The 14,731-nt window shown below is 40.4% G+C and overlaps 1 protein-coding gene across 2 annotated transcripts in view; it reads right to left on the bottom strand.

Annotated features, from left to right (window-relative positions):
• Positions 1-14,731, bottom strand: part of LYN (LYN proto-oncogene, Src family tyrosine kinase) — a 132,059-nt gene that overhangs the window by 69,309 nt on the left and 48,019 nt on the right. The window contains exons 2-7 of one of the 2 annotated variants that reach the window (XM_045861066.1): positions 7,325-7,461; positions 4,018-4,063; positions 3,118-3,223; positions 1,507-1,605; positions 1,286-1,389; positions 609-758 (exon numbers count right to left, since the gene is read on the bottom strand). In XM_045861066.1, the coding sequence (XP_045717022.1) occupies positions 609-758; positions 1,286-1,389; positions 1,507-1,605; positions 3,118-3,223; positions 4,018-4,063; positions 7,325-7,456 (637 nt within the window). In that variant the 5' untranslated portion in view covers positions 7,457-7,461. The remainder of the gene's footprint in view (positions 1-608; positions 759-1,285; positions 1,390-1,506; positions 1,606-3,117; positions 3,224-4,017; positions 4,064-7,324; positions 7,462-14,731) is intronic. The other variant, XM_045861067.1, reaches the window with a different exon arrangement.

Genomic DNA, 14,731 nt, shown 5'->3' with positions numbered 1-14,731 from the left:
TTTTGGGACCTAAGCAAGGCTATAATGTGTGTTCCCCTTGAGCAGGTTGTAGAAATAACCCATAACAATAGCTAGCTGCCCGCTACAACCAACTTCCATTACACAGAGAATGAACCTAAAGGTTGGTCATGGGTTCAGCCTAACAGGACTGGAGAGTGGCATTGGTGACACAGGACCAAGAACCTGCTGCTGCTCAATATTTTGGTGTTGCTGCTATTTGAGTCCTTTTACCAAGAGTATGCATTACTGTTATGCATGCAAACATCTGCCAAGTCTGAATTTGTCTTCCAGGTAGTTAAAGACATGTTGTAAAAATATGTATTATATAAAATAGTATTCATTTTTCTCTTCATAATTCTGAAATATCAATTGTTAAACATCAGGGATTAGGTGAAAAGGGCTGGAATGATTATTCACAAGGATCAAATCTAACTTTGAACGTTTATTTAATTATAGATGAATTTGTAATCAATTATAGAACATGGCTCTCCAACTTTATCCAAAAGAAATGTAATGTATAAAAAAATTTCAATATAAAAATGTGTTTGATACCATATATTTACCATAATAAACATATTTGTCTCATCTGACCTTCAGTCTTTACTTACTTTGGTAATGCTTAATCATGTCACTGATACAAGGAAAGGTGATTCTTGGAGAGATGTAATAACCCCCATTGTCCAGACTTCTAATTTTGTAGTGCTTAATAATATCACCGTGCACAGGGTCATAATCTCTGACAGAAAGAGAGTAGCTTCCTGCAAGGGAAAAAGTACAAGTCAAGATTATACCTGTATTTTATAAATAAGATCTGCATTATACAATACTGTAGATCCCCTTTGCCATAAAATATGCAAAATATAAATTAAGTATGTCTATAGTACATTATTTGAAAAGTCCTATAAAAAGTCTATGCAATAAATAAAGCTAGCATTTTGTTTGCTCTGAAGTTTACCAACATGCCTTCTTTGTGATAGTTTTTGAAATTATTTCACTGAATTAAAAAGTTGTTTTCATTTACTTTCTCTTAAAATTTCAAGATTTACTCTAAACAATAATGTGAAAGATTCAGCAAACATAAGGTATGGTGAGATATGGTCATAATTATGCCTGTTTCCTGTTATTTGAGTAGCAAAACTAATAATTTGAGTTCAGTATTTGTTATCAAACCATAAAATTTCACTACCAGAACATAATATATTCTTTTTAAAAAAGAATTCTAGAAAAGTTTTTAACATTGATTTTCTAAATAGTGTTTTATAAGAAGCCGTATGCCACCTCTTACCTTTTAATGTTTCACTTTCTCTGATAAGGAAAGCCCCAGGGCTGTTCCCTGGCGCCAGAAGCTGCCTTTCTGCATCTTTCCTGGTTATATCCTTGAAAAACCACCTGAGAAGACATTTTTAACAGTTCATGGGTGTTATGTTCCAGGGAAATAAAAAGAATAAACAAGAAACCCAATACAGCAAACAAAACCATCAAAGATGACAATATGTAAAGACTCACTCTTCTGTTTCCAAGGTGTTGACTTTGGCTACATAGTTGCTGGGGATGAAGCCTTCTCTCTTTGTTGAAAGGGATTTGGCTTTCCACCATTCTCCGTGCCTGGAATAGAAACACACATCAAAAATGTGTCCAACTACTTGAGAACCACAACAGCAAATGTCTCCACATGTTTGTTTTGGGAGGTGAGGGTGGGTGAGGAAGATTCCTGGAACCTCAAAATCCAGTGAGAAAATTCACTCCTCTTGCTGTAATAAAACTATGTTTAGAGACTGAAGCAAAGAGAAACAGCTCCCCAGCTCAATTGTGGGTCACTGTGCTCAGCCCTGCACAAACTAAAGTTGGTGAAAGTGGTTCCCGTCCTGCAAAAGGAAACACTCATAATTTCACCTGGGACATCCAAGAAACGGTGTAGGGTCCTTACAGCAATGGGAGCCAAGGGAACAGTTAACCATATCTCCTATGTCATAAACTCCTTCGTCCAAACATCTAGTTTCCAAAAATGGACACCACAGAAAAGAGGAATAGAAAATCATACAAAAATTTTGAGCAGGCAGGCCTCATCACCTGCTCTTGCCCTCAGCATGGAGCCAGGGAAGAGGATGGGGCAGAAAGGATGGGTCCCTATGAGCCTCAATTAAGTTTCCTTCAAATTCTGACATGCAGACAGACCCTCGTCAGCAAGACATGGTGGACTACCACTGACACTAACCTGTACCTGCTATATGCCTATGCTATACTTATCCATATGAACATACACACATAATCCTCACATCAACCCATGACAGAGGCACTGCTGTTCCTATTTTATAAGGGAAGAAACTAATGTATAGAGTTGAAGTGACTTGTGAAGGTCACAGAGCAGTAAATGGCAGGGTCAGGATTAGGCCCAAGTTCATGCTTAACCAGTAAGCAATAATAGCCTGTAACCACTTAATACTTTGTAGTTAATAAAGGGTCTCTCTCTTCTAACCTTGGTTGGCAGTCCAGGGGGACAATGTGTGCCGATGAGAAGAAAAAGCAGCTAGAATTAAGATACTTGGAGTTCCTTATTCTCAGTATTGTTCTGAAGCCTAGACAGTAATGGTCTGACTAGGGTCACAGGCCTGTGAGTCAGCACAGATAGGATTAAGCAAATGATGATGTCCAAGTGTCTTCACAGAGTACCATCTGCTGAGTAGAGCTTCTTCAAGATGACCACTGCTTCAGCACAGTGCCCTTACAAATCAAACCATAAGTTATGGGTCCAAGTTGGACCCATAAATCCAGTCTGAATTTGAGTAACATAACTAAATAAAAATGACATTATAGTAACATGCACATTCCACAGACATCCAAACTTCTTAAGATGGCACAGATGGATAAGAAAGAGACCAGTCTCCGTCTTCAAAGGGAAACCTCTGGAGAGTGCGCACAGGCAAACTTCAGAGGAAAACTCCTCCGGCCCTGCTCTTCCACTCCCAGCCCCACCACAGCCAGAACCTGGGAGGCCTCGTGCCCAAAGAGGAGGTCTGGCTCTTGACGTGCTACTGGAAGCAAAATGAGGGCACAGTGTGTAGAATTCGGTGGCCTGGGTACAGGGGCAGCAGACGCAGCGTGCCTCAGTACACTTACTCCTCCAAGACTTTCATCTTCTCTCCTTTCCTGAAAGACAAGTCGTCTGGGTGGATGCCATCATAGGGGTACAAGGCTACCACAATGTCTCCTTGTTCCTCTGGATCTAAAAAGAACACAAATGAGGAACTTTAAAAACCCACCGGCAGAAACGTTTCGACAAATCCTCATTGGACAGCTGGGATAACGGCGTGTGTTTTCTTCCTAGTGGGCCTCAGGGTCTACATGGTCTACAGTGACTAACATGCTGTACACACTGTGTGCAGTGTTTTCTGTCTCAAATTACAACTGTAATTCATTACAACTCTGTATTTAAGAAATGATACACCCATGTTCCTTGCAGCATTATCATAATAGCTAAAAGAAGGAAACAACCAAGTGTCCAGTGATAGATGAATGGATTAAAAAAAGCAAAAATTAAAAAAAAGTGATCTCTACATACAACAGAGTAATATTCAGCCATGTAGAAGGAAATCCTGACACCTGCTACAACAAGAATGAGCCTTGAGGGTATCATGCTAAGTGAAACAAGCCAATCACAAAAGGACAGATACTCTATGATTCCACTTGTGTGAGATTCCTAGAGTATCCAACACTCAGGGACAGAGAGGAGAATGGTGGGTGCCAGTGGCGGGAGGCAGAGGGGTGGAGTGAGTGTTTCATGGGAACTGTTTCAGCATGGGAAGATGAAAACATTCTGGAGATGGAGGGTGGAGATGGTTGTGCCACACTGTGAATGTGCTCAATGCCACTGTCTCATACACTTAAAAAGAGTTAAAATGATCAATTTTATGTTATGTGTATTTTTCCATAATAAAAAAAAACTACCCAGGAAAATGACTTTAAAGATTCTCTAACAGTAAAGAAAAAAGAAACCAACACATTGCTAGGAAAACATACCTTTAGTTTGAAACCTCTGTCCTGGTAAAAGCTGAGATTCTGTAACCTAGGAGAGAATATTGGTTAGAATTTTTTTTTATGTTTGGCTTTTCTTAGTCACATTCATATTGTATGTTATATTGTTTTTCTAACAATAGCAAATGAGGTTTAAATTTGCTAACTTATTAAACCGGAAAGAAGAGAAATACAGAGAAAAAATTCTGCAGAGCTCTGTCCCAATCTACACAGCTCTTCCTTCTGAAAACAGTCATCTGCCTATGGTGGCAGGAAATGAACAGGGCTCTGGGCAGGGCCACTAGATGCTTGCCCAATCACCATCCTCCCTCTTGTTCAGTGGCAGAATCCTAATATTATTTGGGAGGCAATTTGCCAAGCTAAATGACTATGCTTCCACATTCTCTAGCATTCTATGCAGATGGAGAGAGGCAGTGTATCTTTAAACAGAATGGTTGTGTGGGGCCTTGCTGGAGTCTCAGCAGCCAGGGAAACTGGCACACGTGATGGCAGAGCAAAGGTGGAAGTGGCCCGGGGCCCTGGGGACCGTGTGGAATAGCCATCCAAGCCCTGGGGACTGTGATCTCCATGTTTCCCAGACTTGTCGTCAGGGCTCAGCCAAGTTCTGAGAATAAGTCCTAACCAATTCAGGCTTCCTGTGGCTGCCCCTGATGCTATCATGGGGACAGATGGCAATCCCTGTTATTTTAGTTGGAGGTGAATTATCAGGAAAAGTCTGCTGGCACTAAAGGCCACTTCAATGACCTTTTAAATCAAATTCCTCTTTCTCTCAGTGACCATGAGGAAGATGTTCAAGGCCCCTTAGACACTTTTAAGGAAGCTACTGTCAGAGACCTGTACCCACAAATCATGTCAGCTTTCTCTCTGACTCAGTGAAATGGGACCAAAACAATTTGTACTGAAATTTAAATTTCTGATGAAAGTTAGTCCATAAAAATCTCCAATTATGGTGGGGCAATTTTCTGTTGTTAGAAAATCATGGGTCCATACTATCATTCAATACTTATTTCAATAGTTTTTAATATCAATTTTTAATCATTTAAATTTGCATGTATGATCATAAATTAGTATGTATGGTCAATTTTAAATATCTCAGAGGAAATAATTAGAAGATGAAAGTAAATTAAATTATTTTGAAAGCAGCAGTCTGATTTTCAAGTATCAAAGAGTCCTTAATTTGCAGATGTTTTAATACACTTTTTTTTCTAAGACTAAAACACATGTATGCAACTCATCTACTACCCTTCTTTTTCTTTAAAGAGTCTTCTCCTTAGATCACTATTGCCTTTAGGGTGAATTGCCTCACCCTGTCATCAGAGCTGCTGTGTGATCAGCCAGGGTGTACACTGTGGCCACATTGGGCTGGAGCTGAAAGTGTCATCTGTGGCCACAGAACGAGGTCCAGCTAACCCGTGTGGGAAACAAGGGCGTCTGCGACCGCACAAGGCACAGACTGAAGTACGGGAATTGAAAGATGTCAAACATGTTTACTAAGTCTGCTTCTAACTTAATTTTGACCTCATTTACTTTTAATAAGGAGAAGATGGTATATACGAAAAATAGTGCAAACTTATACACCATTTTTTCTCACTGTTCAGAAAATATCTTCAGTTATCATTACAGAAAAAAAAACTGCTTGGGTTTTGCAGCATGTAAAAGCTGGTGAAAATGATAGATCCTTTTTACATTTGTGACTCCAATTCTTTATATCATTTTATTTCCTAGTAATCACATTTGTAGAATATGTAGTTCTACATCTATACTTATTGATGAAATGCTTTTAAATTTGGGGGTGGGCAAAAGTAGGTTTACAGTTGTTCACATAGAAAAATACATAGTACAAGAATAAATAATAATACAAGAATAAACTTTTCACGTAGTGACAATGGTAAACCTACTTCTAACCACCTCTCTACATTATACATATTTATCACTAAATTATTAAAGGCATTAATAATCTTATACATTTTGAGTTTCTATATAAAATTACAGTGTTAGTATATCTCTCCAGAAACATTATGTACAATATATTCACTCTTCATCTCCACTTCTTGTGTTTATTGTTGACACCACTGCAGATGTCCTGCATCACCCCCCATGCCCACCTCAACTGGCCCCAAGCCCCTTCCCTCTGGCTGCCACCGCACTACTGTCTGTGCCCACGGGCTCTGCATTCGTGTGCTTTGGCTAATTTCTTCAACTTTTTTATCCAGTCCTCCCCCAACCCTCCCCTCTGAGATCTATCAATCTGTTTCGGGTATCCATGCCTCTGGTTCTATTTTGTTCATCTGTTTATTTTTTTAAGGAGGTCAACAGTGATTTAGTAATTTCTACCATGACATGTGACTTAGACATTCATTATACCTGTAGGACAATGGAGAATAGAGAGGGAGAGGGCTGGCTGAGAGACTTGATAAAAATAATGCACTTCTAGAATGCAAAGGCATTTAAAAACATGTCAGATAAGAGAAACTATAAAAACACTTAATAAAGGCATTTGTGCTAACTTGGAATAAGCTGCTTTCAGCTTAAATGCTGAGGAACTCCATCCCATAAAAACCAGGCTATGGGATGTTATACATGTGTTATATATATTGTCATACATAAGGAGAGAATGATGGAAAGGATATAAAATCTGAGATAAAGTGCATTTAAGGTTGTTATTATCCAAAGCTTTGTTCTTCTTTTCCATAAAATGTGATGTTAGATCTTCCTTTGCTAGCATTCCGAAATTCATCAAATAGCACACCACTCACACAATATTGCTGGTACAGATATTTGTCCAAGGTTAATGGGCAGAATTAGCTTTGATATTTTTTAAAAAATATTTTAATTATAGTAAGACATGACAACTTTGGGGTCTGTGTTCTTATCAGTTAATTGAGGAATTACAAGATGGCATAAAGGACATAGTAGCATCTGTTTTAGCTTCTGACTTGAATGTAGCATTTCCAGGCCATGGCACTAACCTAGCGACTATCCTAGGTCACACAAGCTCAGATAGAAATGTGTATCTTTACATATAAAAAGTGGGTATTTGCACCAGTGATATGAAAGATGATTCTCTCTACCCATAGGGTGACCGAAGGCTGCTTTGTTGTACAAGTGACCTGTGTTATCTCTCCAATGTTTACAGGCTCTTTAAAGGATTAAGTTACAAAGCATATCAAAAATTGAGGCCCAAGTTATTGATGTGACTTTTTTTCATGCACATGTTACAGATTTGGTGTTTAAATTATGCAGCTATGCTTTGATCCTGCTGTGGGAATTCTCCCTGAGACTATCTACTTACTGGCCTTGGCTGTTTATTGGACGTTGGATCTCTCACATAAATAGTTCGGTCAGTATTACGTACTGGTTGCGTCTTCAAATCTATTCCATCGTCATTCAGATTGTCTTTCCTTTTTGATTTTATACATCCCATATTTCCTGTTGGAATACAAAGCAATGACATTGTTTTACCATTCTAGAATTGGCTTCAAGCCACCCAAATCCCTCCATTGATGAACAATATAAACAATATGCTTTTATTCTTTATCATAGATAGTTTAACAAACTCAAGTATGGATATTGTTCACAAACCAGTTTGTTTGTCTATTCATTTTTTCATTCATTTGTTCAACAGCTATCATTGTGCATCCATTTTACATCAGCAAGACATAAGCCCTCTCTGAAGATGCTCATATTCTGTGGCAAACGTGTCCATTAAATTTACCGTACAGAGGTGAGTCAATGACAGAGGATGCACCAGATCTAGGAAAGGACATAAAACTTGAGAAAGAGGAAAAGGTGGTGGTCAGGGGAGGCATCCTGAAGGAAATGCTCTGTGAGTCACAACGGAAGTGATGTCAGCCAGGTGGCAAAGTCAGTAAAGGGATTCTGGGAAGAAGGAACTTCACCAAGCAAAGTGTTGACCCTGGGCTAACCTGGCCCCTTCACAGGGAACTACTTCAACCTCAAGCCTTGCCTTCAGGGCAATAGTTCTATAATGTGAAACTCCTCGCCAAAAGGCAGGTAGGGAAGACCAGGAGTTGGGCTGGAGAGGAGAGGCACGCACAAGTTGGGTGCAAGCTGAGGAGTTTGTTTTCTTCCCCATCCCCCAAGATGAATGTCACAGTGTGCAAGGTGAAGTGAGGGGGTTCAGGGCTTCAAAGGCAAGCATGAGTAGGAACTAGACTGCACAGAACCCAGCCCCAACTGATTGTGGCTTGGAGAAATGGTGGGGGCCTTCACCAAGACTGGAAATAAAAGATGAGACACAGGTATGGGAGAAAAGATGTGTGTAGGAACATCTAAATGATCAGTGGGCTTCCCAGTAAAATGTGTGAGTATGGAAACCAGGAGAGATGGCAGAGCTCCGGGCAGAAATGAGGGCATCAGTGAGCCATGACTGCGCATAAGACTCCAGAGGAAGAATCGTGGCTGGAAGGGACTTGTGCTTGACCAGTGCAGAGGGGCATAACCATGCTTCTAAATGCTCAAGCCTTTTATTTGTTTATTCAGTTGCTGCTAGGAGTGTAGAGCACCACACAGAGCACTCTGGGGACTAAAAAAGATGATTTTTTATTTTTTATTTATTTTTTTTAAGATTTTATTTATTTATTTTTAGAGAGGGAAGAGAGGAAGATAGAGAGAGAGAGAGAGAAACATCAATGTGCGGTTGCTGGAGGTTATGGCCTGCAACCCAGGCATGTACCCTGTCTGGCAATCGAACCTGGGACACTTTGGTTCCCAGCCCGTGCTCAATCCACTGAGCTACACCAGCCAGGGCAAAAAAAGATGATTTTTTAAAATTGAAATCAGACATGAATCTCCCTGTACAGTATAGCCTCATTGTCAAATCTGTATGTTGAAAATAAAACAAAATCTATTATGAGCTTCATTGAATGCCCTATAGGGCAGTGGTGTCCAAACCAAAAGGAACACTAGAATCACCTAGATCCAACACATCAGATTCCCTGGACACATTCCAAGATATCCTCTGCGGGCTCAGTGTGGGCAGGGTCTCCCACTTGGCCTATGTAATTCTGCTGGGGATTATGCCAAGAGAAGGGAGAGGTGAATTAGAGTTTGGGGAACGCGGAGAGGTGTGAGATAGGAAATGCCTCCTGAGGGAGGAACTCTTCTAAAAAAATCTCAAGAGCACCACTCTGAACTGTCACCCCCTTGCACTATCACTGCCGCTCCTCTGTGCATTTGGTCCTACAAGCTTCCACTGGGACCTTCATCTTGTTTATCACTTCATCAGTGAGGTGGAAGCCTCTGAAGGTCACGCCTCTTTCTGAAACTAGTGAGCTGTGGTTCCCAAAATAAAGGGGAAGCAAGTACCACTTTGATTGAAAACAGCACATACTTTTCATATGCGAAAGTTTTTGAAATGAAGATGGGTTTTAAAGTTGATTTAGAAATAAGCGAGATGGCTTTTAGAGTTGATCTGTAAATAATCAGGTGAATTCTTTTTTCACTAATCCCATCTTCCTTCCTCGGCCCAAATAAAAGCAGTGTTTAAGTCATCAGCCATGAAAAGGGTGCAGTGTAAACGAGAGAACATGGTGCATAATGAGAAAGGCCTCCCAGTGTGGACCCTTAGGCACACAGTGAGCTGCAGCGGGAGGAGCCTTGGCAGACAGGCTGGGCCACAGGGACACAAGAAGCCCATGAAGAGGGGCTGCCCCACGGTTTCCCCCAGGGGCCTCATGGCCCTTGCCCTCTCCCTCTCTAGTTCTCTTTTTTCCCCAGATCTCTACACAAATGTTACCCCTCACCCCCGGACAGATCCTCAGTAACTGCCTGATTGAAAATATCACCACCCTGCTCACACCTCATGATTTACACTCTTATCTTTCTTATTACGACCTATATCCCATTACCTATTGGTTTATTTCTGGTTAGCTCCCCAAAGGAATGAAAGCTAATGGGGCCGGTCCCAGCTGGTTTCTTCGCTGCAGGATTCCCAGCACAGCACAGGGCCAGGCAGAGCGAGTGCTCTGAGAATAGTTATTCAAAGAGTGGATCTGGCAGCTCTGGGTCCTGCACTTGGGGCTTCTTCCTGCACGCCCATCTGGACCTCTCTTGCTAAAGGTGGGCAAGGGAAAGGAAAGGAGGTGAACCCCAGCCCTGTGCCAGTTGTGTTAGAAGATACAGAGAACTAACTTCTAGTTTATAGGAAATATAGGTTAGAGGAACAAAATGAAAAAATCCTTAATGTATGCTACAGGCAACTGGCCTGGATACTTCAAAATATACAGGGGAAGAGAGGGGAAATTATTCAATATTATGAGAGACTAAAAAGGCAATATGTGAACCTTGTATTCAAGGATTCTTGTATTCACAAGGATTTATTATCCTGGATGGGGAGGGGCAGAGGGGATAACACATGCTGGGACAATTGCGGACATCTGAAAATGTTTTAATGTGATACTAGAGATCTGTGTGTTTACACCCGTGACAACAGCATTGTGGTTATACTGAGACTGTCCATCTCTCAGGAGACGCACGCCAGGTGTGTGCGCGTGAAGGCTCAGGGTGTCTGCCACTACCAACACGTGGGTCACACTGAAAGAAAGAGGGGGGAAAGGAAGAGGAGGGGTCAAATGTGACAAAAATAATAAAGAATTAGTGAATTTAGATGAGGATATTCTTTCATTTTTTGTCTGTAGATTTCAAATTTTCAAAATAAAAAGTTGGAGGGGAATATTATTAACAACTTTACGCAGAAAACTTTTTCAAAACGTTAGACACCCCGGTAGCAGGGGTGTGTGTCAGGAGAAGAGACTGGAAAAGTACCTTGTAGGGTGCTGTTTATATGTCATGCCAAGCTTCATGGACTTTATTTACAGCCAAAGAAAGGTTTTTAACTGGGGAAAGGACATGAGGAGATCTCTATTTCAGAGAGCAAACTATGTAGACAGAAAGAGGTGGAAGACCTGGAGTGGGGACCTCCATGACAAAGGCCTCCGGGTGGGGGACTGGTTCAGACAAAGAGATGATGGGATTCCCAGGGCGGTGGCCCGGGAAAGGAAGGCGAAGAATGAACATAAAAAGCAGTGGACGGGAGACAGGGTGGTGGTAGTTCACAGACTACCATTTACTTATGCTTAGTACACATTTTCTCCTCCCCCCATCACCATGGGCAACTGAAAACCAAATGTACATTTTGTAGATGAAAACAATAACAATTCTACTCCACAGGGAGCATTGTAGTTGTTCTAGCTGGGGGGCCTCTGGGGACCGCCCACCAGGTCTTACAATTCCTTATGCCATGGCAGATAACAGAAGAGTACAAAATACAATGTAGCCCCAACAGATACAGAGGCAGTGATTACTTGTTTGCAAGTGATGAGAGCTACTAATACACCTTAGTGTTTTTTAATTTTCTGAGTGTGTCATTTAATCCTCAAAGAAATCATATCAGGCAGGTATTATTAACACCACTTTACAGAGAAGTAAAGTGAGTTTTAAAGAGATTGAAAGACTGGCCCAAAGTCACAATGCTACTGAAGGGTGGCACTGGGACTCACTCATAGCTTCAGCCAAAAGTCAAAGCCTAAAGTCTATTCTCTACTTTTTTTCCCTTGTATGAAGGCTCTTTTGAAACTTTTGTTTTACCTACTTATTAATGAAGCTAAATGAAGAAACTATAGCCTCTTCTTTGTCTAAATGAATTGAAATGCTTTTGCAAAAAAGACAATGATGAATTTAACAAAATGAAAACAGAACCCCCAGCCAAGGAAGAGAGGAGAATGCAACTATGGTAGCACGGTGGATACCACATCTGCTGGGGCTATTTTCTTGGTGGGAAGGGCCAGAGGGCAGCGTGAGTCCGCTGACTTTCACAGCGCTTCATGAGGGCAGAGGAAGCAGATGGGAAAGTGAGGCCCTACAGAAGAATTCTAAGGTTTCTTACAAAGGACTTTCCATAAAGTGCTGTGGATGATGAAGATGGCAATGCCTTCATTTTTTAGAAAACAGTAAACAAAGGCACATTTTATACTTGGAAAATTTAGCTTAATAATAATAAAAGCTGAAGGTCTGTCATGCGAATATGACTCTGGGATATTCATCACACAAGCTCAACTAGATAGGAGGTCTGAAGAGACACAGACAGCTGGGCAACCTTGGATCACAAAGGGACATCCACAGTCACATCCAGAATCTGGGAGGCAGGTGACTTTTTCCAAAAATTTAATTGGAGCAAGTATCCATTAGGGTTGGCTCAGCCTCATTTAAAGGCCTTAGAATATGAAAACCTTAAAAAAAGAAAACAGCCCCCAAACAGACTCTGAGGTAAAAGATTAATTATGATTCTTGGCTTGTCATCCTGCTGTCTCTGGTAAGATCTAACACACCTCCTCCACAAAGAAACAACTTGCCTACTTAGAATTCCACTTGTGGGGACTTTTTCTCTCCAGCTTTATTAGGATATAATTGACATATAACATTGAGTAAGTTTAAGGTATAGAATGTGATGACTTAATATCATATATATTGTGAACTGCAGGGGTTCAGAATGAGTCACCTCAAGATGTGCCTCTGTGGTACATGCACTGTTTTGAGCTAAAGCCGACTGAGATACTGAATGCTTAAGAGAAACTTCTATCCCCCATTAACTATGCAGAAGACTTTAAATTAGGGGCGGTCCTGCCCATGATACGAGATTATCAGAGATAACATTTTCGATCAGTTTATACAGCAGGGCAAACTACTAATTACTGAACATTTGCTCTTCTCATAGTCCTACAATGGCCTCTCTCCCCTCGGAAGCCCCAGGACACCTTACCTCCTCCTTAGCTCAGGAGGCCGTATACACCTCATTTTTGCTTTCTGTCCCTGAACCTCTCATGTTTGCGGGGTTCCCATACATACATATGCAATTAAATTTGATTATATGCTCTTGTTAACCTGTGCTGTATAGATTTAATTATCAGACTAGCAGAAAAAAGAGTGAAGGGTAGAGGGAAGGTTCTTCCTCTTCCCCAGAACTGAGTATCACAAAAAGTCATCTGCCACTTCACACAGTTATCAGATTTTAGTTTGCTTGTTTTTAAGGTGAGAACTTTTAGAGGACTTGTTCTTTAGATACACTTGTGCAAGAGCTCGAGGACATGCACACCAGTGCTGTTTACGCTGTGGACAGGGACAGTCTAGATGTTCTCCGATAGGGGAGCGCTTATTAAAGTAGGTCAAACCAACACAGTGTGCGAGTGGGGAGGGTTAAGGAGAGAGATTTCTATAATTCAGACATCTTGACCATCAACTATTATTGATTGAAAACATTTTGTATATCAATCAACTTATAAAATCAATTAATATACACACACAGATATATATGAGTACATATATATATATACATGCATACAGTATATACGATATATATTCTACTCTTAATGTGCACAGGAAAAAATCTGAAACAATATCCACCACCATGCTGGTTAGGTTCTTGAGTCTAATTGTGAGGTATAAAATCCTACATACAAGTTTCTCTTAAAAATTTGTACAGAAGACAGTACAATTTGTGAAATATTTTGGAGAAAAGACTGTGGAGTTGGATTGCTAAACTCAAATCTCAGATCCATCAATTATTGTTAACTGTGTGATCTTAGGCAAGCTGCCTAACCTCTCTGTGCCTCGATTTCTGTCTGCAAAAAGAAAATGACTATCTAGATCATTATGCAGTTATGAGGGTTAAAGAGTTATAGTAGTTAACACTTATAAAGTGCTCAGAAGTAGACTTAAAACAGCACACAGCAAGGGCTACAGACATGTTTGTTGAACTCACAAATGAGGTCCAAATGCAAGTTTTCCTCCAGCATGGGAAGAGACACAGTTCCATGATGAGATGCACAAGGACAACCCCTGTCTCACCACAAAGAGTAAATAGAAGCAGGTCTCTCAGCTTAGCCTCAGGCTGGCACTTGGGCCACCTGTAGCATCTAAATGAACATGTTTCAGGTTCGATTCCCAGTCAGGGTACATGCCTGAGTTCCAGGCCACGGCCCCCAGCAACCGCACACTGTTGTTTCTCTCTCTCTCTTTCTCCCTCCCTTCCCTCTCTAAAAATAAATAAATAAAATCTTTAAAAAAATAAATGAACATGTTCTCACTCTCTCCCCTCCTTTCTTTTGGATAAGGTCCTCTGTATGCCACGCCCCTCTGCTGTGCATTTTTGTTTTGCATGACGATCGGAATGTAAATACAAAAATCACTCTGTAACTAAAGAGGTGAAAACTGCACAATGAAAGAGGTTCCTGAGTTTGGGTATAACATTCATTTGGGTTAATACTTTGTTTTTCATCATAGATTTTATAAGTTTAAAGGGTATTCCATCATATATCTTTTATTTCAACTTGAATGGTATACAAATTCACCTCCTTGTCTGCTACATAAAGGTTTTAAAATCATTAATTTCTTATATTATCAGAGCTTAGAGAAATAAAACAAATAGGAAATTAGATGCCACCTCCAACTATGAAATCTGAACCCACTTTTTTAACAACTATGTCACGGAATCCTGGATCTTAAAATTGGAGAACAAAATTACTAGCATAACACCCTTCAGAACCTAAATTTATTTGCCTTTACAAAGTGCTACAAAAGAAACCCTCTCTTGGTACCATGTTTTGTTTTTATTATGACTTACACATTTTCTGCCTTTATTCTAGCAGTTATCAAAAAGAAACTAAAAACATTTTTTTTTACT

This window comes from Phyllostomus hastatus, unplaced genomic scaffold (genome assembly GCF_019186645.2).
Source record: "Phyllostomus hastatus isolate PE091 unplaced genomic scaffold, TTU_PhHast_1.1 phas_scaffold_21, whole genome shotgun sequence".
NCBI lineage: Eukaryota > Metazoa > Chordata > Mammalia > Chiroptera > Phyllostomidae > Phyllostomus > Phyllostomus hastatus.
Note: the sequence above shows the minus strand (reverse complement) of the source record. Positions and strands in the feature narration are given on the sequence as shown.